A 27,635-nucleotide genomic window follows, 5' to 3' on the forward strand; every position below is an offset into this window, starting at 1 on the left:
TCCATTGGTGAGCACCGAGGGGAGGGGCGGAGCGACCCGCCCCTCCTCGCGATCGGATTGGCCACTCTGCGGGAATGGGCAGAGAGGGCGTGGCCGGGCTGGCCGTGGCCAAGGTCATCCGGGGGGCGGGGCGGGGGAAGGGCAAGGTCGGAGGGCGGGGCCTGCGGGCGTACAGCCCCGCCCCCACGGGGCGTGGCCGGGGGTCTCGGAGGCGGGACACGGTCCCAGCGCTGGCCCCGCCCCCGCCCCTCCTCCTCCAAGATGGCGGCCGGCAGCAGGTGAGTGGCGGCACCGGCCCCCTCCCCCACCGCGCCCCTCCCCCCGCCCCGGCCCCCCCCGACACCGCCCCAGCAGGGGGGCGGGGCAACGGGGCCTCCCCTCCCCCACCGGCGGGGCTCGGCCGCGGACCCGGCCCGGCTCCCCCTCAGCCCAGCCCCCTCTCCCCCTAGACCCGCCGCCGCCGCGCCCCCCCGCCGCCGCCGCCGCCGCCGCAGCTGCCCCGCCCCCCCCGCCTTCCTCGTGCACGAGACGCCGGACGACATCCTCCTCGTGCTGCCGGGGGGCGGGGCCGCCCCGCGCCCCACCCGACCCCCCGCCGCCCCCCGCCTCCCGCGGCGGCGGGAGGCGGGGGGCGGCGGGGGGTCGGGGGGGGCGGTGGGCGACGGGGGGGGGGCGGGGCCGCAGAGCGCCTGGGGGTCCCGGCTGCCCCCCGAGATCCTCGGCCGCATCTTCCAGGCGGCGGTGGAGCAGGAGGGGGCCGTCCCCTTCCTCTGCAGGTGGGCGGAGTGGGAGAGGGGACACTTGGGGGGCTGCCTCACACGTGTGGGGCGGGGTCCCCCCCCTGACGCCCTGTGCCCCCCAGGGCGGCCCGCGTGTGCCGGCTGTGGGGCCGCGCCGCCGCCCAGCCCCGCCTCTGGCGGAGGGTCTCGCTGGGGGGGCGCGGGCCCCACAGCCCCGGCCGGGACCTGGGCGCGCTGCGCCGCCTGGCGGCCAACAGGTGGGTAACACCCCCCAGCACCCCCGGCACTCCCCGGGCCCCCCCGGGCCCCGGCACCCCCCGCCCAGGTTCTGCCTCCTGCAGGAGTTCGAGCTCTGCGACTGGGGCGGCCACGTGGGCGCCGTGCTGGAGGTGACGACGGGGGTGACCCACACATGGGGAGGTTGACCCACACCCGGGAGTGACCCACACCTGGGGGAACCACCTCTGCTCAGGGGGTTCTGCCCCACATATGTGGGGCTGCCCGGGACTCGGGGCGGGGCGATTTCACCGTGGGGTGCTGGCTAGGCCCCACCCCCCTGCTGCCCCGAGGCCCCTCCCCCCAAGCCCCGCCCCCCCCCCAGCGTTCCCCGAACTCCTGTCCCCAGGGACACCCCCCTTTCCAGACACACCCTCCCCCCAGGGAACCCCCAGAGACCCCCTCCCATCCCAGCGCTGCCCCCAAGTCTGCTGCACCCCGGAGAGACCTTCAGCCCCGGACACCCGCCCCCGGGTCCCCCCCACCCCCCCTCCCCCTTTCACTACCCCCCAGCGTCCCCCCATCTTCTGTCCCCAGGGACCCCCCCATCTCCCCCCCAGGGACCCCAGGGACCCCGTCCCATCCCAGAGCTCCCCCCCAGGGACCCCCCCCAGTCTCCTGCACCCCGGGGGGACCGGGACCCCCGGACCACCCAGCCCCCCAAGCCCCGCCCACCCGCAGGCGCTGGGACAGCACTGCCCCCTGCTGGCCTCGCTCTGCCTGCGCCGCTGTAGGGGGGTCCCGGCCCCCCCCCTGGCCCAGCTGCCCCCCCGCTGCCCCCGCCTGCAGCGCCTGCAGCTGTGCCACTGCCAGGTGGGGGCGGGGACAGGGGGGGCAGGGACACGGGGGGGGGGGAGGGAACCCCTTGGGGCGGGGCATGGGTATCCTGGGGGGAACCCCCGGGGGGGGGTCACGGACACGGGGGGGGGGCACCCTGGGCACCGAGACCCGTGGGGATCGTGGACTGCTGGGGGGGGTGATGGCAAAGTGGGAGTGGGAGGGGGTGTCCCGTGAAGGGCGCGTGGACACCCGTGGGAGGGGGCAGGGCGTTATGGGGGGGCTGGGAAGGAGGCGCTCACAGCCACCCCGTGGGGGAGACTGGGATCACCAGTGGGAAAGGGATGGCACCCATCGGGGGGGTGACCCGTGGGGAAGTCAGGGACATCCGTAGGAGGGGGGGTTGCGCGTGGGGGATGTCACCCTTGGGGGGGTGACCCGTGGGGGGACTGGGGACACCCGTGGGAGGGGGGATCGCTTTTGGGGGGTGTCATCCGTGGGGGAAGGTGACCCGTGGGGGGGCTGGGGACACCCGTGGGAGAGGGGGTCACTTGTGGGGCAGGTCACTGTTGGAAAGGTGTGGCCCCCAGTGGGGGAGGGGGTGTCACCCATGGTGGAGGGTCACTCGTGTGGGAGGGGGTGTCACCCGTGGGATGTCACCCGTGGGGGTGTCACCCGTGGGGTCGTGCCCGGTGCAGCAGGTGGAGCCCTCGGCCGTGGGGGGGTTCCTGGGGGCCACCGGCCCCCGCCTGCAGCAGCTGCTGCTGAGCTGCGCCCCCCGCCTGGGCACCATACTGGCCATGCTGGCGGTGAGTGGGGACCCCCTCCCCGCCCCCCTGCTCCCCCCTGCCCCCGCCCCGCGGGGACCCCCGTGACCCCCCGGCACCCCCAGGGCGGCTGCTGCCCCGAGCTGCGGCTGCTGGAGCTGGACACGGCGCTGGGGGGCGCCGGCCCCCCCCTGCCCCTGCCGGTCGAGGAGCTGCAGGTGGCGTGTCCGCACCTCCAGGTACCCCGCCCCCACCCTGGTACCCCCACCCCTGCCCCCACCCCTGCCTGCACCTCCAGGTACCTCCACCCACATCCCGGTACCCCTGCTTGCCCCCCTGCCACCCCCAGCCCCCCTGACCCCTTGCCCCTCCCGACACCCCCCCATGACACCCCATGCCCTCTCTGCTCCCCCTAACACTCCTCGGCCTCACCCGACACCCCCCAGTCCCCCCGACTCCCACTGCCCCCCCCAGCCCCCCCTGCACCCCACCACCACCCCCAACACCCCCTGCCCCCCCGACCTTCCTGGACCCCCCTGACACCCCGTCCTCCCTGCTCCCCCCCAAACCCTCTGCGCCCCAACACCGCCCCCACCCCCCCGGCCCCCCCTGACACCCCTGCCCCCCCAGGTGCTGCGGCTGCTGAACCTGAGCTGGGCCCCGCGCCAGCGCCGCCGCCTCGGCCCCGGCTTCCCCCGACTGGAGGAGCTGAGCCTGGCAGGCACTGGCGGCACCGGCGTGAGCGACGAGGTGCTGGGCCGGGTGCTGTGCGCCTCCGGCCACCTGCGCCTGCTCGACCTGCGTGGCTGCACCCGCGTCACTCCCCAGGCGCTGCTGCAGCTGCCCTGCCCCGGTGAGACCCCAACGCTGCCGCGCCCACGGCCTGTGCTATTCCGTGCCGTGCCATGCTGTGCTGTGCCACACTGCCATGCCATGCCATGCTATGCCATGCCACACTGTGCTGTGCCATGCTGTGTTGTGCCGTGATGTGCTGTGCCATGCTGGCCGTGCCATGCTGTGCCACACTGCTCACGGCAGAAAGGGCTGTCACACTGTGTCGTGCTGTGGTGGTGCTACAGTGCTGTACTGGGCTGTGCCATGATGGTGCTACAGCGCCATACTGGACCTTGCCATGCTGGGTCACGCCGTGGTGGTCATGATGGGCTGTGGCATCTTGGCCATGCTGGGTGTGCCATGCTGTACCGTGCCATGCTGTGGTGGCAGCATGGTGCCATACTGGGCCTTGCCACGTTGGCCATGTGGCGCCATGCCATGCAGTGTTGCCCACACCGTGCCATGATGGCACTGCAGTGTCACACTGGGTTGTGCCATACTGGCCATGCCATGCTGGCAATGCTGTGCTATATTTGGTAACATCATGGTGGCAACAATGGGCTGTGGCTCTTGGCCACGCTGGGCGTGCCATGCTGTGCCATGCCACAACAGCAATACCATGTGCCGTGCTGGGCTGTGCCATGCTGCACAGGCCATACCACACCATGCTGTGCTGTGCTGGCAATGCTGCACCATGCTGGGTCACACCACGGTGGCAGTGATGGGCTGTGGCATCTGGGCTGTGCCGGCTGTGGTTTGCTGCACCACACCATGTTGGCTGTGCCATGCCATGATGGCAATATGGTGCCACACTGGGTCACACCATGGTGGCAATGGTGTGCCACCCCATGCTGTGCCATGGTGACTGCGCAGTGCCATGCTGTGCCACACCATGTTGGCTGTACCACGGTGCTTGGCCACAGCAGTGTCAGCTGCGCTGTGCTGTGCCAACCATGGTCTCTGCCAGCAGATCTGGAGCAGCTGTACCTGGGGCTGCCCTGCGGCGTGGAACAGCTGCCCCGTGTCACCGAGGGCAGTGCCGAGCTGGCGTGGCGGTGGCACCGGAGCCTGCGGGAGCTGGACCTGGCCGGGCGCAGCTTCAGTGAGCAGGACCTGGCACGGGCGCTGGCTGCCTTTGGCCCTGGCTCCCCACTGCGCTCCCTCAACCTGGCCGGCACCAAGGTCACTGCAGGCGCCCTCAGGTCAGCAGCAAGCACAGCCAGGGGGACCCCCCCGTCCCCCCCACCCCTGTGGCTGTCCCCATGGGCTGACATGTCCCCCCCAGCACCCTGCTGCCCGCCTGCCCACACTTGGCCTTCCTCAACCTGGCGGCGTGCCGCTGCCTGCCCCGTGGCACCAAGCGAGCCCACCGTGGGGTCCCCGAGGTGCGCCACTGCCTGCAGCTGCTGGGTGGCCACAGCGAGACCCCCCTGGACCAGCCTCCCCCGGACCAGCTCCCCCCGGACCAGCCCCCCGGTGAGGACCCTCTCGGCCAGCCGCTGCCCCAGCAGGCCTAGGGGGAGCCGGGACCCCCCAGTGGCGGGGCCATACTGCACCCCCTACCCCCCATCGGCGTGTCCCCCACCCCCGAGTTTGGGGGGTCTCACCCAGGGCCGGGCAATAAAGGGCTCCCTGGCGCTGCGGCTCCTGGTGTCACTTGTGTGTGTGTCCCAGACTCCCCCACTGATGCTCCCGTGGGTGGCACAGCACCTATGGCCGCCCGATGCAGCACCCCCAGACCTGGCACCCGCTGCCGTGGGGCAGCTGTGGGGCTGGGCCATGGGGGGTCACGGGGGTCCGCCCCCCCCCCCCCAGCCGTGGGGCGCAGGACGGGCCCATCTCTGTGCCCCCTTTGTGCCGTGTCCCCCGCTGTGTCCACACCCTGCCCCATGGCAAGGCTCTGCACCCCACGCCCTGCCCCACACCCACACCACGGTGACCGCCAGCCCCACGGCATGCCCCAGCCCCATGGTGGCTCCTGACCCACCCCCACGACCCCCCCAACACTCCCAGCCCCATGGGGGCGGGGGCAGGGCTGGGGGAGGGGCAGGGTGCTCTGATGGGCTCCCCACCCCCCCCAGCTGCGTCCCGGGGACCCTCCCCCCCGCGGGACCCCCATGGGGGGAGGGGGGTTGTGTCCCCTCCCCCCCTCGAGGGGGGAGGGGGCCCCGGGGACGTGGGGTCGCGCCACGTGGGGCCATTTGTCACCCACTGGCAGCAGCCGCCGTCATTTGCATATTGATGACCCTTAATGAGGGCCCCCCACCCCCCCTCGCCCTGTAATGAGACGGGCCCGGCCCAGCTGCTGCCCCCACCCGGGCCCCGCTCATTAAGATGTTAATTAGCCCCGCCCCCGGCACCCCCTCCCCAGCCTCCCCCCCCAACCTCCCCCACCCCGAGCTGCACCCGGGCAACCCCTGTGCCCCGCGGGGCAACCTCAGCACCCGGCTGGGCAACCTCAGCACCAACCAAACACCACTGTCAACCCTTGGGGGGGCAACCCCATCCCCCTCGGGCAACCCCAGCAGCCAGCCGGGCAAGTTTAGTCCGCGAGGGGCAACCTCAGCACCCCCATGGGCTATGTCAGCACCCATGGTACAGCCACATGGCCTGGAGGGCAACCGGTCAGGCAACCTCAGTGCTTGGAGAGGCAACCACAGCACCCCATGGGGCAGCCACTGGGCCTGGCGGGCATCATCAGTGCCCAGTGGGGCAACCTTAGCATCTGGTTGGGCAACCTCAGTGCTTGGAGAGGCAACATCAGTGCCCAGTTGGACAACCTCAGCATCCATAAGGCAACCTCAGCATCCATGCGACAACCACTGGGCCTGGTGGGCAACCTCAGCATCTGTGAGGCAACCTCAGCACCCCATGGGGCAGCCACTGGGCCTGGCAGGTATCATCAGTGCCCAGTGGGGCAACCTCAGCACTCACTTGGGCAACCTCAGTGCTTGGAGAGGCAACCTCAGCACCCAGTTGGGCAACCTCAGCACCCATGGGACAACCACTTGGCCTGAAGGGCAACCTCAGCTCCCAAGGGGCCAACCCCAGCACCTCATGCCCCTTGCACCCCATACCCCACCACGGATCACCCCCCGCCTGGCCGGGACAGTTAATGAGATGCTAATGAGATGCTAATGAGGTGCTGCAATTGCCCACAGCACGATTGTCGATTGTCAGGGAGATGGGGGAGGGGCCAGCAGCCTCCGGGTGGGGGAAGGGCTCACCTGAGCCCCCACCTGCCCCCAGCCCTGGGCTGCATGTGCGTGCACGCACACATGTGTGTGGCCATGTGCCTGCGTGGGGGTGTATGTGGAGGCACATGTGTGGCTGCATGTACGGCGTGTGGGGCTGCGTGTGTGGTTGCATGTGCAGGCATGTTTGCACCTGTGTATGTGTCCCCTTATGCATGCTCATGTGTGTCTCTCATGCATACACATGTGCCTGCATGCCTGTGTCTGCATGCACACGCATGTGTTGGTGTGTGTGCATCTGTGTGCCCACCTCTGCCTCCACACATGTGATGAAACCATGATGCGCGTGTTGCACACGTGTGTGTCTCCTTCTCTGTGTGTTGGTTTCTGTGCACACGCATGTCTGCATGCACACGTGTGCCCCTGCCTGCAATGGCCCCAGCCGGGGTCTCCCCCAGCCACACGCCCCTTGTACAGGTGAGTGCACACGCTGCCCTGCACAGCCCCACAGCCTATGAGCGCTGATGCCCACAACAGGGGCAGCCCCCTGTGTGCGGTCATGTGCCCCACTGCACGCTCATGCCCGCCATGTGTACACATGCACATCCCACCCCAGGCAGCACACACATGTATGCCCCCCCAAGCATGCTCACACCCAGCACTGCTGGGTGATTGCGCTCGCCCACCCCCCTGTTCCTGTTCACCTACCCGCACACACTACTGTGCATGCTCATGTGCGCCCCAGCCCCACCCCATCCCACCCTATATCCATCCCATTCACATCCCAAACCCATCCTGATCCCTATCCCATCATAAGTCCATCCCCATCAAATCCCTATTCCATCCCATCCTCATCCCATCCCCATCCTATCCCCATCCCATCATATCCCATCTCCATCACATCCATCCCATCCAATTCCCAGCCTCATCACATCCCATTCCCACTCCATCTTGTGCCATCACATCCAATCCCTATGCCATCCTCATCCTAATCCCATCCTCTTCAATCACATTCAACCCAGTCCCTATGCTGCCCCCATCCCCATCCTATCACATCCCACCCCATGCTGTTCCTATTCCTATCCTATCCCATCCCACTCCATCCCATTCCAGCCCTGTCCCATCCCTATCTTAAACCCATCCCCATCCACAACCTATACCCATCCCCATCCCATTGCAACCCCATCCTATCCTCATCCAATCCCATCCTTTCACCATTCCATACATGTTCCCATCCCCATCCAATCCCATCCCCACCCCCATTTGCATCCCATCCCAACCCAACCCTAACCCCATCCTAATAATTCCCATTCCAAAGCTGTTCTATCCCCACCTCCATGGCAACTCTATTCCTATCCCATCCTATCTCTATCCCATCTCACTCCCATCCCATCCTATTCCAATCCCATCCCCATCCACTCCCCATTTCCATTTCATCCCCATTGCACCCCATCCCATTCTCATTCTCATCCAATTACATCCTATCTCCATCCCCACTCCATTCCCATCACATCCCCATCCCATCCCATTCCCATACTTATACAATCCCATCCCATCATCATCACATTCCCATCCCACCTTGATACCATCCCATCACCAGTCCCATCCCAAACCTTGTCCAGTTCCCATCCCCATCCCATCTCCATCCCATCCTATCCACTCTCCATCCCATCCCATCATCCTCATCCACTCCCATCACCATCCAATCCACTGCAGATCACCATCTCATCCCCATCCCCACGCCATCTATCTTCATTCCCATCCCTTCCCCATCCCATCGAATCCGTCCCCACCCCACCCCACCCCAATCCCTCCAGATCCCTGTCCCGTCCCCATCCTATCCCATACCATCCCCATTCCATTCCAATCCCATCCCCATCCCATTCCCATCCCATCCCACCACATGCCATCCCCATCTCCATCCTTTTTCCAACCCATGCCCATGCCATCCCATTCATCTCCATCCATTCACGATTACCTATCCCCATCCCACCCCATCTCTATAGCATCCCCATCCCCATCTCCACCCTATCCCTTTCCAACCTGATCCATCCCATTCCATCTCCATTGATCCCATATGATCCCCATCCCATCCATCCCCATCCCATCTGTCTTATCGCCATCCCATTCCCATCCAATCCCACAGCCATACCGTCATTCACATCCTCATCCCATCCTTCACACCCCCATCCCATCCCATCCCATCCCATCCCATCCCATCCCATCCCATCCCATCCCATCCCAATCACCATCCCATTCCATCCCATCCCTTCCCATTCTATTCCCATCCCAATCCTTCTCTTCAGGTTCCCATCCCATCCCAATCCCAATCTCATTCCCATCCCATCCCCATTCCATTCTCTCCAGGTTCCCATGCCCACCCCACCTTGTTCCCCTCCGCATTCCCGGGGATTTCCCGGGATTTCCCCTCTCTCCCCTGGGATTCCCCGCCCCCCCGCTCCCCGCTGGCCCCTCCCCCCCGCGGGGGTCCCTCCCCCCCGCAGGCGCCGCCCCCCGGCTCTGCCCGCCCCCCGCTGCCCGTGCCCGCCGCCGGGCCCCGCCGCCCCCGTTATAAGCGCCGGTGCCGGCCGGGCCGCGCTCACACGGCGCCGCGATCGCAGCGGCGGCCCCGGCCCGCGGCGGCCCCGGGCGCTGTCCGCGGTGCTGAACCCGCGGCGCCAGCCGGGCGCTGCCCGCGGTGCTGAGCGGCGCGGCGCGGGGCGCTGTCCGCGGTGCTGAGCCGCCGCGGCGGAGCCGGAGCTGTCCGCGGTGCTGAGCCGCCGCCGCGGGGCTGCGCCTCCCCGCCCGCCCGCACCCCCGCCCGCTGCCCCGGGAGCTCCCCGCCGCCCGCCCCGCCGGTCCATGCCCCATCGCGGCGGGGCTGCGCCGGTGCCCAGCGCTCCGGGCGCCGCCGGGCGCGGCCTCGCGGAGACGGAGACGGCGACGGCGGCGGTGGCTGCGGGCGGCTCCGGACCGGAGCTGGGCGGCCGCGCCCGCCGCACAAAGCCGTAGGCTCGGTTCAACACCCGCCGCCCCCCCGCCACCCACCCCCCCCAACCCCCACCGGGGGGGGCCCTTTGTGGCGGCGGGGCCGGGCCCGGGCCCCGGGAGGAACCATGCCCAGGTCGTTCCTGGTGAAGAAGGTGAAGATCGATGACTTCCCCGCCGGCCTCGACGCCCCGTACGGCAGGACCCGGGCGGATTTCGGCTCCCGGTTACACGACAAGGGTAAATACCGCCGCCGCCGCGGGGGAACCGGGGCCCACCGCATTCCGCCGCGCCGCCCGCCGCGCCGGGCCGGGCCGAGCGGGGACCGGCAGAGCCGCACCGGGCCGAGCGGAGCCGAACCGGACCGGGCCGAACCGAGAGCAGAACTGAGCCGGGCCGAACAGGGCCGCGCGGACCCGGCCGGGCCGACCCGTCCCCGGCGCTGCCTTTTGTCTGCCGGAGCCAAGTTCAAGGGCAAGCGGCGGCACGGAGCCCCCCGCGGCCGCGGCCCCGCAGCGCCCGGCTCGGCCCGGCCTTTGTGCGGAGCGCGGCCCCGCGGGCGGCCCCGGCCGGGCCCGGTGCGGCGGCGGCTGCGGCGCGTTGCGTAACCGGCACCGAACCGCCGCAGAGGGGCCCGGCCCGGTCCGGCCCGACCCGCCCAGCTGACCTTGAACAGGGCCGGGAGCAGCGGGCGGGGACGGGGCCGCCAAGGGGACAAGGGATGAGGATGGGGACGGGGATGAGGATGGGCACAAGGGATGGGGACAGGGATGGGGATAACGAGGACAAGGGATGGGGACGGGGATGATGGGGACAGGGACAAGGGAAGGGACAGAGAGAGGGCTGCAGGCAGGGACCGGGATGGAAGCAGGGACCGGGGGCTGCGGGCAGGGACAGGGACAAGGGAAGGGACAGAGCCAGGGGCTACAGGCAGGGATGAGGAAGGAGCTGCGGGCAGGGACAAGGGCAGGGACAAGGCTGGGGGCTGCAGGCAGGGGCAGGGATGGGGACAAGGGAAGGGACAGGGACGGGGGCTGCGGGCAGGGACAGGGACAGCGGCAGGGGGCTGCGGGCAGGGACAGGGGCAGGGATGGGGACAGCGGCAGGGGGCTGCAGGCAAGGAGAGGGATGGAGGCAGGGACCACAGGCAGGGACGGGGCAGGGACAGGGGCTGCGGGCAGGGACAAGGGTAGGGACAGGGGCAAGGACGGGGCTGCAGGCAGGGACAGGGACAGGGCAGAGGGCCACAGGAAGGGACGGGAATGGAGGCAGGGACAGGGCCGGGAACTGCAGGCAGGGGCAGGAGCAGTGACTGGGGTAGGGACAGGGTCAGGGGGCTGTGGGCGGGCCCGGGGACAGGGACAGGAGAAGGGACAGGGTCAGGGGGCTGTGGGCAGGGCAGGGGACAGGGCCAGAGGGAGGGCCAGAGCTGGGGGCTGCAGGCAGGGCTGGAGGCAGGCAGGGTTGGGGGTAGGGGGGGCATCTGGGGCGGGGGTGGGCAATGCAGAGGCAGGAGTGAGGGCAGGAGGCAGGGAAAGGGCCACAGCAGGGGTAGGCAGGTCAGGAGGGGTAGGCAGGGGTAGGGGCAGGGGTGCAGGTGGTACTGGGGCACGGGGTGCCACGGCTGCCTGCTGGGGTGTCGCTGAATGGGTCTCCCCTCTCTGTCCCTGCCCCGTTCCTGCCTGCTCCCCCTGCCCACCCCACCGCCACCAGCAGGGTACATCAGTGAGTACATGGCGCCGTCGGTGTACGAGGGGGACGGCGAGGCTGCGCTCAAGGTGCCGTCGCCGGATGCCATCTACCCCGGCACCCGGGGGGACTACGGGGCGGGGGACTCGGAGCCGCCCGACAGCCCCCACTCGGGAATGGCGGGGGGTTACATCAATGGCGACGCGGCAGTGAGCGAAGGCTACGCCGTCGATGCTTTCTTCATCACCGACGGGAGGTCACGGCGTAAAGCGGTGAGCGGGACGCGGAACCTGCAACGCCATACCTGTGGGGAGTGCGGCAAAACCTATGCCACCTCCTCCAACCTCAGCCGGCACAAACAAACCCACCGCAGCCTGGACAGCAAGATGGCCAAGAAATGTCCCACCTGCGGCAAGGTCTATGTCTCCATGCCAGCCATGGCCATGCATCTGTTGACCCACGACCTCAAACACAAATGCGAGGTGTGCGGGAAAGCCTTCAGCCGACCCTGGTTGCTGCAGGGTCACATGCGGTCGCACACCGGGGAGAAACCCTTCGGCTGCGCCCACTGCGGCAAGGCCTTCGCCGACCGCTCCAACCTGCGCGCCCACATGCAGACCCACTCCGCCTTCAAGCACTTCAAGTGCAAGCGCTGCAGCAAGACCTTCGCCCTCAAGTCCTATCTCAACAAGCACTATGAGTCCGCCTGCTTCAAGGGAGCCGGACCCCCCCTCAGCCCCCTCCACGCCTGATGGGGTGCCCACCCACCCCCCAAAAATAATTTCTTCCCTGCCATCGGTGCGCTCGCACGCAGCTCCCCCCCTACCCACCTCTCCCTGCGTACTTGGGGTGGCCCTGGGTCTGCTGGCTGCACCCGGGCACGGGGAGCATGCCCAGGGTGACACCCCTCCCCCCGACGCCCCCAGCCTTGCATGGGTGCCCTCAGCTTGGGGTGCACCCCAAGATCAAAGGGACACCCCCCACCTTCCTTGCACGGGTGTCCCAATCCTGGGGTGGATCCCGAGATCAGGGTGATACCCCCTCCCTTTCTTTGCATGGGTGCCCCAGCCAGGTGACCCTTCTCCTTTTTGCATGGGTGCCCCAGCCTTGTAGTGCACCCCAAGATCAGGGTGACACCCCCCCATCCTTGCATGGGTGCCCCAGCTCTGCGCTGCACCCCAAGATCAGGGTGATACCCCACCTTCTTGCATGGGTGCCCCAGCCTTGTAGTGCACCCCAAGATTAGGGTGACCCCCCCTTCTTGCATGGGTGCCTGGGTCCTATGGTGCACCCCAAGGTCAGGGTGGCCCCCCTCCCATGCACGGATACCCCAGCCTCATGCCATAGCTCAATCCAGGGCCCCCCCTTTGCATGGGTACCCCGGCCATGTGCCGTACCCCAAGATCAGGTTGACCCCCCCCTTTGCATGGGTGCCCCAGCCCTGCACCCTAACCCCACCCCGGGGTCACCCCCCCCTTCTTTGCATGGGTGCTTTAGCTCTGGGCTGCACTCCAAGATTGGGGTGACCCCCCCAGCTCTGGGCTGCACCCCAAGACAGGGGTGATGCCCCCATCTTTGCACGGGTACCCCGGCCTTGTGCCGTACCCCAACGCAGGGGTCACCCCCCCCCTTGCGTGGGTGCCCCAGCCGTGTGCTGTACTCCAAGACCAGGGTGGCCCCACCTCCCTCGCAGGGGTGTCCACCCCCGGCAATAAGCTTCCCCCCCCCAACACATGGCACAGCGATGCCTGGGGGTACCCCGGCACCCCTCCTTTGCCCCAGATACCCCCAACCTTGCAGGGTACCCCCCCCGTACCCCCCTGCATGGCTACCCTCACCCTGGGCACCCCAACTTTGCTGGATACCCCCTTTCGGGTACCACCCCCCCACCCCCACCCCGCATGGCCACCCTCACCCTGGGCACACCGACCTTGCACGGGTACCCTGACTCCGGGTACCCCCTACCTGCTCACGGGTACCCCCCCCGGGGACCCCCGTACTTGCAGGGTACCCCCACCCCAGGTACCCCCCTAGGTACCCCCGTACTCGCAGGGGACCCACCCGGGTACCCCCATCCTTGCACGGGTACCCCCCCTGGGTACCCCCCCTTGCAGGGTACTGCCCCCCCCGGGTACCCCTAGTCTGTGCACGGGTACCCCTCCGGGCACCCGGGCGGTCTCACCCCCGGGTCCCCCCATCCCTGCGCCCCTTCCCCTCTCCGGGGACTCTCCCAAATCCCTCGGCCCCCCTAACTCGAGAGGGGGAGCCCCTACTCTCCCCGCTGGGGGGCGCCCTTCTTTCCCCGGGGGCTGCCCCCCTCCCCTAGATTCCTCCTTCTGAGGGGCTGCCCCGCCTCCCCCGCCGGGGGGCGCCCTTCCCCGAGAGCACAACCCGGCCCCGCCGGGCCCCTCCCCCCGCTCCATCTCCCCTCTCCTCCCCCCCACCCGGTTTTGGAGCGGGCCCCCCCGCGGGCCCCTCCCCCCCCTCCCCATCCCCCTCCTCCCCCCCCACGATGCCAAAGTCTTGTCACTTTTGGGAGGGACTGAAGGGAGGCGGGGGAGGGGAGGGGGCTGGAGGGGGAGGGGCCCCTAGTCGCCCCCCCCCATTCCCCTCCCCCCCTCCCCCCCCCGGGGACTCTGCATGCAAAAAAAAAAAAAACAACAAAAAAAAAACAAAAAACCCACAAGTATTTAAATCTATGCCAATTTTTGACGCTTTTGGAGCCGAATGATCTATTTCTTGATTTGCCAAACTGTAGATAGTCTCTCCGAGGGCAATATCTCTCCGTAGGAGTCCGGTACTGAACCTATAGAGCAATAATTAACGTCGTGCATGGTATTTTTAAGAGAAATAGTATTAACGAGGAATCAGGTACATTTTAATCCAATATTCTTAATAGCGACGAATATCAGGGATGATGCCAGAGTAGCGCTAGCCCCCCCCATATGCACTGCCCGCCTGCCCCCCCCTAGGCCTCGCCGCCTCCCCGGGACCCGCCGGCACTCGCACACGCCTCGCACACGCGTGCACGCATGCAGCATGCAGGCTGCCGGCTTGGTGGGCGCCACGTGTGCGAGCATTGCAGGCGCTCTGGGCACATGTGTGTGCATGCAGCGCGTCCAGCCGGCGCGTGGCGTGGGTGTTGCGTGGGAACTACGGCCAGTGCGCTGCGGTCATGCGGCATATGTAATGCATGCCCAGCACACATGCGATGCACACTACGCACGCTCGCTGCATGCCCCGTGAGGGCAGCACGCCTGTGACACTTGCCCCTGCAAACACGCTGCAAATGCTGCGCACGCCACACACACCACACGCTCTGCACACACTGCGCATGCTGCAAACGCTGCAATTACTGCAGGTGCTGCACACACTGTGCACACTGCAAATACTATAAGTGCTGCACATGCTGCAAATGCTGCATGCACCGCAAACACTGCACATGCTGCAGATGCTGCACACGCTGCAGACACTGCACACAGGGCGAACACTGTGCGCATGGCAAATGCTGCGAGCTGCAAACAGTGCAGACACTGCGCATGCTGCAAACACTGCTGCACACATTGCAAATACTGCGTGCACCGCAGGCGCTGCAAACACTGCACATACTGTAAACACTGCAAACACTGCACACACTGCTAACGCTGCACACAGGGCAGACACCGTGCACTCTGCAAATACTGCAAACTGCAAACAGCACACATGCTGCAAACACTGCAGATCCTGCACACACTGCAAATACTGCATGCACCGCACACACTGCAGATGCTGCACACACCACACACACTGCATATACCACGTGTACTGCACACACTGCAGACGCTGCAACTACTGCATGCGCTGCACCCACTGCACATGTTGCAGACACTGCAGACACTGCAAACACTGCATGCGCTGCACACGCTGCAGACACTGCAGAGACTGCACACACCACTGGCACCACACATGCCACACGCACCGCAACCACAGCACCCACCGCACCCCCGGCCCCGCCGCGGGCCCCACCCTCACACCCCTCCTCACCCTTAGCACCCCCCGGGCCCTGCCGCTGCCGCTGCTGTCGCCCCGTCCCAGGCCGGTGGGCACCCACCCCGCGGCGGGCAGGCCTGGCAGCGGGATCCCGCCACCCGGCCGGGGTGACAGCAGCAGCAGGAGGGGTCCCGGCCTCCCCATCCCCCCTCCCCAAACCCCCCAAATTCAGGTAGCAGGACCGTAGAGCTTCGACCTCTGTTTTGTACTCGGGGCCGGCGCTGGAGCAGCCTTGTACATACGTGTGGAGATTTCCACGACTTTTTACGAGCTGTAAAGACCCCACCGCCTTCCCCGCGACTTTTCCCGGGGAATTTTTTGAGGATTTGAACGATGTTCCAGGAAAAAGCACAAAAGGCACCGGCCGCTCCGCACTTCACAATAAAAAAAAAAAGGGAAAACCTGCACCCAGGTCTGTCTCTCTCCTTCTGTGCCGCCCCACGGTGACCCACAAGGCCCATGGGATCCTCCCGCCCCATGGGACCCCCATGCCATGGGACTTCCCCAACGCCACAGATCCCACAGAGCCCCACAGATCCCCTGGGAACTCCCCTGCCTCATGGATCCCTTTGCCCCACAGATCCCCCACCCAATGGGGACCCACAGATCCCATGGGATCCCCCACCCCAGGGGAACACCTGGCCCCATGGAACACTCTGGCCCCACGGGACACCCTGGTCCACAGATCCCACACACAAAGGATTCTCCCACCACCACCACCTTTGGCTGCCCTTGTGGTGTGGGGTGATGGGTGGGGAGTTGAGGGGCTGGGGAGGGGGTGGGGACTGGGTGATGGGGTCAGGGTGCTGTGGGTTGCAGGGCTGGGTGGGTTGCTGGGGAAGGCCAGTCCATGATGCAGCTGTGGGGACGGGGAGGGGGGGACATGGGGATGGGGACAAGGAGCAGAGGCCAGGGATGAGGAAGATGACCCATGGGTGAGGGTCAGAGCACGAGGCTGGAGGGAGATGTCTGGGGCCATGGGGCTGGGGTAAGGATGAGGACAGGAGGACAAGGGTAAGGCCCAGAGGACAAAGACCAAAGGATGAGGCTGGGGCATGGGGGACAAGGACCTGAGGATGAGGAGGGTGTTGAGGACCAGAGGACAAGCATCTGAGGATGAGGGTGAGGTGGAGGGACAAGGACCAGATGACAAGGATCTGGAGATGATGATGAGGGTGATGAAGACAAGAGGATGGGGACCTGAGGATGAAGAGGGAGATGAAGACTGGAGGACAAGGACATGAGGATGAGGATGAAGATCAGAGGATGAAGACTATAGGATGAGGATCTGGAGATGACAATGAGGGTGATGATGACTAGAGGACAAGGACAGGAGGATGAGGATGAAGACCAGAGGATGAGGGTGTTGAGGACCAGAGGATGAGGATCTGGAGATGATGATGACCAGAGGACAAAGACCAGAGGATAAGGGTGAGGAATATAGGACGAAGAACTGAGGATTAAGACCAAAGGATGAAGACCAGAGGATGAGAAGGGTGTTGAGGATCGGAGGATGAGGAGGAAGGTGATGGGGACTGGAGGATGAGGACCCACAAATAAGGGCAAAGATGTCAGAAGGTGGAGGATCCAAGGATGAGGACCAGAGGATGAAGGCCTGAGGATGAGGAGGATGAGGACCTGAAGAGGAGGTCCTCCCAGTTGAGGGAAGAGGAAGGCCAGAGGACAGAGACCAGCAGGCGAGGGCTGGAGGGGAAGGACAAGGACAGGAAGATGAGGGCTGGTGGGGGCTGGCATGTGGGGTGCTGGGATGTGGGGCTGGGCTTTGGGGCCAGGATGCAGGGTGTGGGATGCTGGGTGGGGGGCAGGATTGTGGGGTGCAGGGTGCAGGACTGGGGTGAAGGATAGGGGTGCAGGTGTAGGGCTGGGGTGCAGGTGTGGGGCTGGGGTGCAGCATGGGGGGGCAGGGTGTGGGGCTGTATGAACCCCGTACCAATGCAGCCCTTGCCCCACACTCCACATCCCATGAGGCACCTGTCCTGGGACCACCCCAACCCCATGGCCAGCCCCACAGCCGATGCCTACAGCCTCTCCCACATCCTCACCACGGGGCGCCTCACACCGTGGGCAGGGGTGCCCCCCCCGGGGTCCCCCCTCCCTGGCCCCCCGTCATGGCCGTGCCGCCCCACAAATAGCAGCAGGACCTTGCCCCCGCTGCCCCCGCGGATATTTTTAGCCCCAGCATGGCCGCTGAGCACAGGATGGGAGGGGAGTGCTGACACCTCCCAAGCCCTCCATGGGGCTGCCCCATATCAGCACCCACCCTGTCCTTGTGGGGTACTGGAGTCAGGGGCTGTAGGGCTGGGTGCTGTGGGGTGCTAGGGCTGGATGTGTGGGGCTGGGTGCTGTGGAGCACTGTGGGGTGCTGCGTCAGGATATGTGGGGTTGGGTGCTGTGGGGTGCTGTGGGGGTGGGTGCTGTGGGGTGCTGCACCACTGGATGTGTGGGGCTGGGCACTGTAGGGCTGGGTGCTGTGGGGCTGCATGTGTGGGGCTGGGTGCTGCAGCGTGCTGTGGGGCTGGGTGCTGTGGGGCTGGATCAGGCTGTGAAGGGATGGGTGCACAGCTCAGCAAGGGGCACTCAGGGGGTCCTCTGTGGCTCGGGGGGATCCACAAGCCCCACACGTCATCCAGGGGCGAGCGTCAGGGGGGCCCCCACCACGTCGGGGACGACCTTGGCCTTGGGGATATAAGGGGGAGGCGGCAGCGGCGTGGGGCTGGATCCAGGCACAGGAGGATGAGAGCCCGGAGCTGGCTGTGGGGCCAGGGGGGCCAGCGGGCACTGTGCTCAGGGGGGGCTGGGGGGGTCCCCAGGGCCGTGCAACCCTATGAGGCCATTCCCCGTGATGGCCGCAACCAGTGGCTCAACCTCTACCGCGCCTGGCGCAGCGATGGCTTCCAGGACTTCCACTACCACATGGAGGGCAGCTTCCAGCGCCTGGGGCCCATCTACAGGTAGGGGGTTCCCCCATCCCAGCACCCCAGGGTGCCAGGGTGCCTCGGTTGGGTGGTCCCTCTTGACCCCATCCCATCTCAGGGTGTCCCAGCACCTCCAGGTTGGCAAGACCCCTTAGTTGGGTGGTCCCAGTTGAGCCTGTCCCATGCTGGAGTGTCCCAGCACCCCCAGGTTGACAGGACCCCTCAGGTGGGTGATCCCAATTGACCCCATCCCATCTCAGGGTGTTCCCTGCACCCTCAAGCTGACACAGCCCCTTGGCTGGGTGGCCTTTGTTGACACAGTCCCATTCTGAGATGTCACATCACTCCAGGGTGCCAGGACCCCCTCAGTTGGGTGGTCCCTGTTGACCCGGTCCCATCCCAGAGTGTCCCAGCACTCCCCATGTTGACAGAACCCCTTGGCTGGGTGCTCCTCATTGACCTTGTCCCATCCTGGGGACCCCCGGGGGGCATCCCCCCCCCGGGGTGGGTGGTCCCAGCTGATGCAGGTGCCCTGGCAGGGAGCGGGTGGGCACCTATGACTGCGTCAATGTGCTGCTCCCACGGGACGCGGCCCAGCTCTTCTGGGCAGAGGGGCTCTTCCCACGGCGGATGGGCATCGAGGCCTGGAGCGCCCACCGCCGCCTGCGCAACCACAAGTGTGGCGTCTTCCTGCTGTGAGTGTCAGTGGGTCGGGGGGGCACCCTGGGAGGGGGCAGGGGAGGCACTCTGGGCTGGGGAGGAGCGCAGCGTGGGACAAGCTGGGGGGAAGGATGGGGGCACATGATGGGCAGAGCTGGGGTGTAGGGGTGGGCATGGCTGGGATGCACCGTGGGGTGCAGGTGGGTGCCCTGGGGCATGCCAGGGCCTTGCGGTAGCGTAGGCAGTACAGGCAGCACAGGCAGCACAGGCAGCACAGGCAACATATGCAGGGCAGGCACCACAGGTAGTGCAGGAAGCACACGCACCTCAAGCAGCAAAGGCAGGGCAAGCAGTGCAGGCAGTGCAGGCAGGACAGACTACAGGCAGCACAGGCAACGCAAGCAGCGCAGGCAGCGCAGACAGCATAGGCAGTGCAGGCAGCAAAGGCTGGGCAGGCAGTGCAAGCAGTGCAGGCAGCAAAGGCAGAGCAGACAGGTCAGCACAGGCAATGCATGCAGCACAGGCAGTGCAAGCGGTGCAGGCAGCACAACCAGGGCAGGTGGTGCAGGCATCATAGGCAGTGCAGACAGCGCAGGTGCATAGGCAGGGCAGGCAGGGCAACACAGGCAGGGCAGGCAAGGCAGTGCAGGGCAGCGGGGCAGCCAGTGCAGGCGGCGCAGGTAGGGCAGGCAGCGTGGGCAGTGTGAGCAGGCTGCCTGACCCCAGCCGTGGACAGGAATGGGCAGGCCTGGCGCTCGGACCGGCTGGCGCTGAACCGGGAGGTGCTGAGCCCAGCTGGCACCCAGAAGTTCCTGCCGCTCCTTGATGCCGTTGCCCGTGACTTTGCCACCGCCATGCGGCACCGCGTGCAGGAGAGCCCCGGGCGTGCCCTCACCCTCGACATCCACCCCCTCCTCTTCCGCTTCACCCTGGAGGGTGCGTGGGGGGGAGGGGGGTGGGCAGGGGGACCCTCACCCAGGACCCCCGACCTGGGATGCCAGGGGATGGTGTGGAACTGGGGGGACACACCCACCCCGGGCCCAAGGGGTGGGGTGGGGTGATGATAGTGGGGATCCCAGGGGATGAGGGGGGAGACATGGGGACCTCACACCCAGGACCCCAGGGGCTGAGTGGGGCATGCAACAGGACAGGGCGGGGGGTTACAGTGGGACCCCCACCCAGGACCTCCCACTCAGGACCCAGGGACTGAGGGGTGTGGTTGATAATGGGGATCCCCACCCAGGGGATGGGGTGCCAAGGGGGACCCCCAACCCAGAAACTGGGGTGCTGAGTAGGTGTCCCCCACTTTGGGCGCAGCCAGCACCTACGCGCTGTACGGGGAGCGGCTGGGTCTGCTGGGGGGGGAGGCGGCAGGAGGGGCCCAACGCTTCCTGGGGGCTCTGGAGACGATGCTGCGGACCACCCTGCCACTGCTCTTCGTGCCCCCGCTGCTGCTGCGCTGCCTGCACCCCCGCCTCTGGCAGGAGCACCTGCAGGCCTGGGACACCATCTTCCAGCACGGTGGGTGCCGGGGGGGCCCTCACCCCTCCCGAGGAAACTCCCACCCTGCGGGAACACCCTACTCTGCAGGGACACCCCTCCACTCTGCAGCACTGCCCCTCTCTGGGGGACCCCCGCCCCGCAGTACTCCCTTACCCTGTGGGACCCCCCACCCTGAAGGCCCCTATCTCTTGCCCCCCCCGCCCGGCTCCCCAGGCATGGTGGGTACAGGAGTGTGTGGGGGGTTACCTGGGTTCCCCCCACCCTGCAGGACCCCACACACGTTGAGGGGGGCTACTGGGGTGCCCCCACTGCAAGACTTCATGTACAATGGGTGCAGGAGCAGGGTGGGGGTCTGGGTGCCCCCCTCTGCTGAAGGTGGTGCCCCCTCTCCCTGACAGCTGACGAGAACATCCAGCGCATCTACCGGGAGTTCTGTCAGGGGGGGCCGGGGGGGTACGGGGGGATCATGGCCGAGCTGCTGCTGCAGGGCCAGCTGCCCCTCGACTCCATCAAGGCCAATGTCACCGAGTTCACCGCTGGCGGCGTAGACACCGTGGGTGCCGAGGGGGGTGTGACGGGGGGGCTGGGGGTGCTCCTGATCTGGGGATAAGGGGTCACCTGGGGGGAGTCCTGGGGGGTGGGGGGCTGGGGAGGGTACGGGAGGGTCAGTGGGGGGAGTCCTGGGGGTGGGGGGGTGGGGGGGGCACAGGGGGGTCAGTGAGAGGGGGAGCATGGGAGGGTCAGGGTGGGAGGCATGGGGCAGGGTGGAGGTCCCGGGGTGTCAGTCAGGGGGGCCTGATGGGTGAGTGGGGAGGTGCCGGGGGAGTCAGAGCAGGGCTCTGATGGGGGGTTTTGGGGGCTCAGAGGGGATCCAGGGGCTGTCAGCGGGGGGGTCCCGGGGGGCTCGGGGGGGTCCCAGGGGCTTAGAGGGGACCCGGGGGGTGTCAGTGGAGTGTCCCGGCTGTGTCCTGAGGGGGCTCAGTGGGTGTCCCGGGGGGGTCTCAGGGGGGTCCCGGGGGTCTCAGTGAGTGCCCCCCCAGACGGCGACGCCACTGCTGCTGACGCTGTTCGAGCTGGGCCGGAACCCGGGGGTGCAGCAGGCGCTGCGGGCAGAGCTGCGGGCGGCGGGGGGAGCCCCAGGGGGGGCCCCGGGGGGGGCCCAGCATCTGCCCGCGCTCCTGGCCGGGCTCCCGCTGCTGCGCGCCGCCATCAAGGAGACCCTGCGGTGGGTCCGGGGGGCACTGGGGGTGCTGGGGGGAACTGGGGAGCCCGGGAACTGGGGGCACTGGGAGGAACTGGGGGGAAGTGGCAGGATGGGGACTGGGTGGGACTGGGGGTCACAGGGGCACTGGGGGATACTGGGGGGGATGGGGACTTGGGAGGACTGAGGCGGGGGCTGGGGACTGGTGATTGAAGACTGGGAGGGAACTGTGGGTCATGGTGGGGGCACTGGGGGATACTGGGGGTCTGAGGACTGGAGGGGGACTTGGTGGCACTGGGGAGCACTGGGGGGACTGGGGGTTGCTGGGGACGGGGGGGCACTGAGGGGCTGGGGGGCACTGGGGGGCTGGGGGGTGCTGGGTCGTGGGTCTGCCACCCCGGCTGTGGGTTACAGGGGGCACTGGGGTTCCTGGGGCTGCCTGGAGATGTGTGTGTCACCCCTTGGGGACCCCACCAATCCCCCCCACAGGCTGTACCCGGTGGGCATCACGGTGCAGCGCTACCCGGCCAAGGACGTGGTGCTCCACAACTACCGTGTGCCAGCAGGGGTGAGCGTGGGGCAGGGGGTGCGGGGGGGACGGGGGGCGCTGGGAGGCTGGGTACTGGGGCACTGGGGGTACTGGGGGGGATCTGTGGGTCACTGGGGAGCACTGGGAGATACTAGGGGGATGGAGATGGGGGCACTTGGGGGCTGGGGACTGGGGGGGCGGTTCTGGTGGCACGGGGGTTGAGTGCGCCGGCGACTGGAGTGGGACTGGGGGGCACTGAGAGGCTGGATACTGGGAGAACTGGGAGGGTGGGGACTGGACAGTGACTGGGGGGCACTGGGGGATACTGGGGGCACAGGGGGGGTTCATAGTGATCTGGCACTGAGCCCCCCGCCGCAGACGTTATGCCAGGTGGCCCTGTACTCCATGGGTCGCAGCCCAGCCGTCTTCCCCAACCCTGAGCGCTACGACCCCTCCCGCTGGCTCAGCAAGGACGCCTCCAGCTTCAAGGCGTTGGCCTTCGGCTTCGGTGCCCGCCAGTGCATCGGCCGCCGCCTCGCTGAGGCTGAGATGATGCTTTTCCTCATACACGTGAGTGGTGACCAGCATGCACCCACCCCGTGGCTGGGGGTGCCGGGGTGCCCTGTGGTTGGGTTGGGTTGACCCAATGTCTGGGCTTGACCCAACAATGTCTCGGCTTGACCCAACGTCTTGTCTTGACCCAATGACATCTTGGCTCGACCCAAAATCTTGTCTTGACCCAGCACCTTGGCTTGACCCAATGACATCTTGGCTTGACTCGGTGTCTTATCTTGACCCAACATCTTGTCTTGACTCAACATCTTGGCTTGACCCAATGTCTTGGCTTGACCCAAAGTCTTGGTTCCCACCAGGTCTTGCACAACTTCACCATCGAGGCAGTGTCCACTGAGGATATCCGCACTGTCTTCCGCTTCATCCTCATACCCGAGAAGTCGCCCCTGCTCACCTTCCGGACCCTCGACTGAGCCCTCAACCCCAGCACCCCCCCCAGTGTCCCCCCATGCAGGGAACACAGTGGGAAGAGCTGTGGGGATGGGGCTGTGGGGCAGGACCCCATGGTCCCTGAAGCGTGGTGGGAGATGGCATGCAAATCACATGCAAATGAGCTGCCCCAGGGGAGCAGAGCAGACAGGAGACCCCAGACCTGCAATAAAGTCTTCTTTCAGGCACTGTGCTGGCTCCATCAGTGGGGAACAGGTGGGACAGGGTCCCCCAAACAGTAGTGGGATGGGACAGGGGCCAAAAACGGAGGGGGTTGCACAGATATGCCTCAAAAAGAGTTTTTATTGAAAGCCCCTGTGGGGCAGGGGAGCTCAGTGCTGGCTGGGGACCCTGAGCTGGTGACATCCCCGGGGGGGTCTAGAAGAGCCGGAGCAGGAACTCGGGCCCCCAGTCGAGCGCAGTGTGAGTGACGGCCAGTGCCACAGCCCCCAGCGTGGCCGACAGCCCCCAGACAGCCACCTTCACCAGTGGGTTGTGACCGATAGCAGGCAGAGGGGTCACGGCGGCGTCCCCGGCCGGCTCCTGGCGCTGCCGGCGCAGGACAGCATCGGGGCGCTGGCAGGATGCAGCACGCTGGAAGGCGCTGAAGGACTGGATGGCGATGCTGCGGTGGGGAGAGGGGGACGCACTGGTTCAACCTGGGGATTTGCCGGGGGGTGTCCCACCAGCACCCGGCACCTTCCCCCCCTTACCTCTTGTGGTGCTGCCGGGCCAGGCAGGCGTGCGGGTGACGCTGGAAAAGCTCCTGCGCCCGCAGGACCAGGCGCTCGTAGGGCAAATCCGGAGGGATGCGGGAGAGGAGCTGGTGGAGGCTGGGCATGTCGCAGGGGGCACCCAGCACCTCCTCCTCACGGTGCAGGACCACCTACCGAGGGCACCCATCACCTTAGGGACCCCAACCAGGTGCTGGGAGGGGGGCTGGGTGGGGTGGGGTCCCTGTGCATCACACCTACCGCGGCAGCGAAGTAGACGGGCATGAGGGGGTGGGAGGCGAGGAAGAAGTCGTAGAGCCGGAGGGTGTGATGGAAGTCGGTGAGGACATGCCCGTACCAGGTGATAAGCCAGCTCAGGGCGAAGATGGTGCCCACCTCCGCTCTGCCAGTGGCCAGGCGGGGCGGTGAGGGGCCAGTGGGCATGGCAGGGCAGGGGGGGACCCCCCCATGTCCCCATCCCCCCCCTCCCCAATCCTGTACCTTTGCATGAAGTCATGGAGCCGGGGGCTCTCCCGCTGCAGCAGTGGCATGAGGTAGTTGAGGATGTGCTTGGTGCTGTCCATCGTGGGGTCCATGAAGTCCCTGGCGGGGGACACACAGGGTGGTGGTACTCCCTGGTACTCCCTGGTGGTACACCCGCTGGCACCCCTGGCAGGCTGGTGGCCTCAACCCCAGCACCCTGGGGGGACACTGGGGCAGGTCTGGGTGTCCCAGGGGGATGCTGGGGCAGCTGGGGTGTCCTGAGGTAATGCCAGGGCAGGTGGGGGCTCCTGGGGAGACACTTGGATGAGTGGGGGTCCTGGGGGGACACCAGGATGCATGGGGGGTCTCAGGGGGACACCAAACTGGGGGGGTCCTGGGGGGATACTGGCACAGGCTGGGGGTCTTGGGGGGGGATGCCAAGGCAGGCGGGGGGTCCTGGGGGGGATGCTGGGGTGGGTGGGGTGTCCTGAGGGGACACTGGTGTGGGTGTGGGTCCTGGGGATACCAGAGCGGGGGGTTCTGGTGGGATACCGACACAGGCTGGGGGGTCCCAGTGGCTTGTTGAGGTGGGTGGGAGGTCCTGGGGGGATGCCAGCATGGGCTGGGGATCCCAAGGGGACACCAGGATGGGTGGGGGTCCTGAGGGCACATCAAGGTGGGCTGGGGGTCCCAAGGGGACTTTGGGGTGTGCTGAGGGTCCTGGAGGACACTGGCGGGTGCGGGAGGGGGTGTCCCAGAGGTGCAGTGGTTACTGCAGGTAGTGTGTGGAGAGCTGCTCCAGCAGCGGGGCAGGCTGGGGGTCCCGGGGAGGGTCCCAGGGTGGGTTGGGGATTCCAGGGGGACACTGGGGGGACAGTGGTGGGCTGGGGGTGGCTGGGGGTACCAGAGGTGGTGCGTGGAGAGCTGCTCCAGCAGCAGGGTGGGCTGGGGGTCCCGGGGAGACACCGGGGAGACCCAGGGTAGGTTGGGGGTCCTGCGGGGACACTGGGGGGACAGTGGGTGGGCTGGGGGTGCCAGGGTTACCGGAGATGGTGTGTGGACAGCTGCTCCAGCAGCGGGGCAGCGCGGCGTTGGCCCAGCACCAGCAGCAGGGTGAGGGCCACATCGTGGTAGCCCTGGTAGTAGTGCAGCTGGGGGTGGGCGCGCAGGACGTGCAGGATCAGGCCCGCCAGCTGCTCCTGCAGCACCTGCCGCTGCTCTGCTGGCATGCCTGGGGGGGCACCCGCTGGATATGGAAACCCCCGGGAGTGGGCCCCCCCCAGAATCCCACCCCGCTTTGGGGATCCCCCCCCAGCATCCCATCCCACTGTGGGGACCCCCCCAGTATCCCAGCCCAGCATGGGGACCGCCCCCGCCAGCATCCCAGCCCAGTGTGCCCCCACACACAGCCCCTGCAGTAGTGCCCTACCCCGGCGCAGCCCCCACCCCCGCCCCAGCACAGCCCCCCAACACATGGCACAGCCCCCTGGCCGACCCCCATACCAGGTAGAGCCCCCCCCGCCCAGGCAGTGAGCACCCCCATACCCAAATGAGCCACCCATAGCCAGGTCCAGAGCGCCCCCAGGCGTTCCCAGCCCCCCAGCCCGGCCACAGCCCCCTGGGTCTCGTCCCGTCCCGCCCCCCCCCCCCCCCCCCCCCCCCCGGTACAGTTCCCCCAGCCCAGGCATTCCCTCCCCCACCCCCGTTCCCCCCAGGCATTCCCAACCCCCCGCCCAGGCACAGCCCCCCAGCCCAGGTACTGACCCCCCCAGACCCGGGGGGGACCGCACTCACCCGGGGGGAAGCGGGGGGCTGAGCGAGCCACATCCAGCAGCACTTGGCTCCGGTCCCGGTGGTCCTGGAGGGCGGGAGGGGCTGCGGGGGGTACCGGGGAGGGGTGTGTGTGAGGGGTCACGTCCCCCAGGGGCTGTGTCAGGCAGCTGAGGGGGGCTGGGATGGAGGGGTAGGAGTAGAAATGGGGGGAATGTTGGTTGGGGAATGTTGGGAATGGGGGAATTAAATGGGAGGGGCAATTGGAGGTGTGGGAATGGGGGGGAATGGGGGGAAGGGAGAGGGTAGATGGGGAGGGAGGGAATGGGGGGGTGCCAGCCTGTTGCACCGGGCCAAGGCTGGCCAGGAAGGGGGTGTAAGGAAACCCCATGCCTCCCTCCCACCCCCCCCCGGCGACCCCAGCTCGTACCTGGCCGGGGGGGCAGGTTACAGGGGTCGACGCTGAGCAGCCGGGGCCAGACCTGGGGGCGCAGCTCGGGGCAGAGCCCCCCCTCACCCCGGGCGGCCGCCCGCAGCCCCTCCAGCCCCACCGGTCACTGCGCAGCGCCTGCAGCACCTGCACCCGCTGCTGCGCCCACCGCCCGCCGCGCCCCACTGCTGACAGGCAAGGGATGGGCACCCTTGGCACCGCATCACCTGGTGCCATGGGCATGGCACGGCACGCTTGGCACGGCACAGCACAGCGCAGCACGGCATCGCAAGGCATCATTGGCACGGCATAGCATGGTGTCATTGGCACGGCATAGCACGGCATGGCATCGCATGGCGTCATTGGCATGGCATAGCACGGCACGGCATGGTTGGCACGGCACAGCATGGCACTGTAATGGCCCAGGTGATCAGCTGGCACAGCACGTGGTTGGTATGGCATGGCGTGGCACAGCATGGCATTACTGGTATGACATGGCAAAGCATGGCATACCCTACATGGCATGGCACGGTTGGCATGGCACAGCACAGCAATGGCCAGTGTGGCACAGCATGGCATGACAACGGCCCATGGGGCCCAGTACGGCATGGCCAGCATGGCATAGATGGCACAGTATGGCATAGCATGGCACTGTGATGGCCTGCATGGCATGGCACAGCACGGTGTGGCATGACAGAGCACAGCATGGTTGGTGTGGCATGGCATGGTTGGTGTGGCATGGCACAGCACAGCATACATGGCACAGCATAGCACAGATGGCACGGCACAGCGCACATGGCACAGAATGGCGTACATGGCACAGCATGGCTCACATGGTATGGCATGGCACAGCGCACATGGCACAGCACGCATGGCATGGCACAGCACAGCATGGAATACATGGCACGGCACGAGCTTTGCCAGGACCATGCATCCCCCTGACCCCCCCCCCCACTCCCCCCCAGGTCCCCCTGACACCTGCACCCCATGTCCTCCCCGCACCCTCCCACCCCCACTGCAGCCCACCCACCCCCCACCAGCCCCTCATTGCACACTGCCTCAACGTCCCCCCATATCCTCCCTGCACCCCACACACGCCCCCCCCCTCACCCCC

At 67.2% G+C, this 27,635-nt stretch overlaps 4 protein-coding genes across 14 annotated transcripts in view; 3 read left to right on the top strand and 1 right to left on the bottom strand.

Moving 5' to 3' along the window:
* The first annotated feature begins 68 nt into the window (after window positions 1-68).
* Window positions 69-5,039, top strand: FBXL6 (F-box and leucine rich repeat protein 6). Of its 8 annotated transcripts, none has more exons than XM_080378867.1 (10): window positions 69-278; window positions 450-776; window positions 863-997; window positions 1,082-1,129; window positions 1,698-1,829; window positions 2,492-2,602; window positions 2,686-2,799; window positions 3,191-3,413; window positions 4,365-4,596; window positions 4,680-5,039. In XM_080378867.1, exons 1-10 carry the CDS (start codon window positions 75-77, stop codon window positions 4,909-4,911), a joined length of 1,758 nt encoding a protein of 585 aa, XP_080234993.1. In that variant the 5' UTR covers window positions 69-74; the 3' UTR covers window positions 4,912-5,039. The 8 variants fall into 8 exon arrangements, with proteins under 8 accessions (XP_080234993.1, XP_080234994.1, XP_080234996.1 ...); XM_080378868.1 differs by having other exon boundaries at window positions 2,495-2,602; XM_080378873.1 differs by having other exon boundaries at window positions 247-278; window positions 1,066-1,129.
* Window positions 5,040-6,017: 978 nt separating this feature from the next.
* Window positions 6,018-13,866, top strand: SCRT1 (scratch family transcriptional repressor 1). Of its 2 annotated transcripts, none has more exons than XM_080378889.1 (2): window positions 6,018-9,816; window positions 11,290-13,866. In XM_080378889.1, exons 1-2 carry the CDS (start codon window positions 9,705-9,707, stop codon window positions 12,015-12,017), a joined length of 840 nt encoding a protein of 279 aa, XP_080235015.1. In that variant the 5' UTR covers window positions 6,018-9,704; the 3' UTR covers window positions 12,018-13,866. The 2 variants fall into 2 exon arrangements, with proteins under 2 accessions (XP_080235015.1, XP_080235016.1); XM_080378890.1 differs by having other exon boundaries at window positions 11,293-13,866.
* Window positions 13,867-13,909: 43 nt separating this feature from the next.
* Window positions 13,910-23,080, top strand: LOC308060326 (cytochrome P450 11B, mitochondrial-like). The gene is made up of 8 exons (XM_080378891.1): window positions 13,910-18,266; window positions 18,770-18,925; window positions 19,627-19,826; window positions 20,208-20,411; window positions 20,792-20,946; window positions 21,434-21,618; window positions 22,084-22,162; window positions 22,502-23,080. The coding sequence occupies exons 1-8, from the start codon at window positions 17,641-17,643 to the stop codon at window positions 22,763-22,765; spliced, it is 1,869 nt and encodes a 622-aa protein (XP_080235017.1). The 5' UTR covers window positions 13,910-17,640; the 3' UTR covers window positions 22,766-23,080.
* A 330-nt stretch (window positions 23,081-23,410) lies between these two features.
* The window catches only part of LOC308060324 (TBC1 domain family member 20-like), a 4,773-nt gene continuing 548 nt past the window's right edge, over window positions 23,411-27,635 (bottom strand). Inside the window, exons 2-8 of one of the 3 annotated variants that reach the window (XM_080378887.1) lie at window positions 26,522-26,709; window positions 26,116-26,196; window positions 25,366-25,552; window positions 24,340-24,441; window positions 24,100-24,241; window positions 23,839-24,011; window positions 23,411-23,750 (exon numbers count right to left, since the gene is read on the bottom strand). In XM_080378887.1, coding sequence (XP_080235013.1) covers window positions 23,504-23,750; window positions 23,839-24,011; window positions 24,100-24,241; window positions 24,340-24,441; window positions 25,366-25,550 — 849 coding nt within the window. In that variant the 5' untranslated portion in view covers window positions 25,551-25,552; window positions 26,116-26,196; window positions 26,522-26,709 and the 3' untranslated portion in view covers window positions 23,411-23,503. Of the gene's footprint in view, window positions 23,751-23,838; window positions 24,012-24,099; window positions 24,242-24,339; window positions 24,442-25,365; window positions 25,553-26,115; window positions 26,197-26,521; window positions 27,425-27,635 lie in introns of those variants that run through there. The other 2 variants (XM_080378888.1, XM_080378886.1) reach the window with 2 other exon arrangements.

The sequence above is a fragment of the Falco punctatus genome (genome assembly GCF_963210335.1).
Source record: "Falco punctatus genome assembly, chromosome: 3".
Lineage (NCBI taxonomy): Eukaryota > Metazoa > Chordata > Aves > Falconiformes > Falconidae > Falco > Falco punctatus.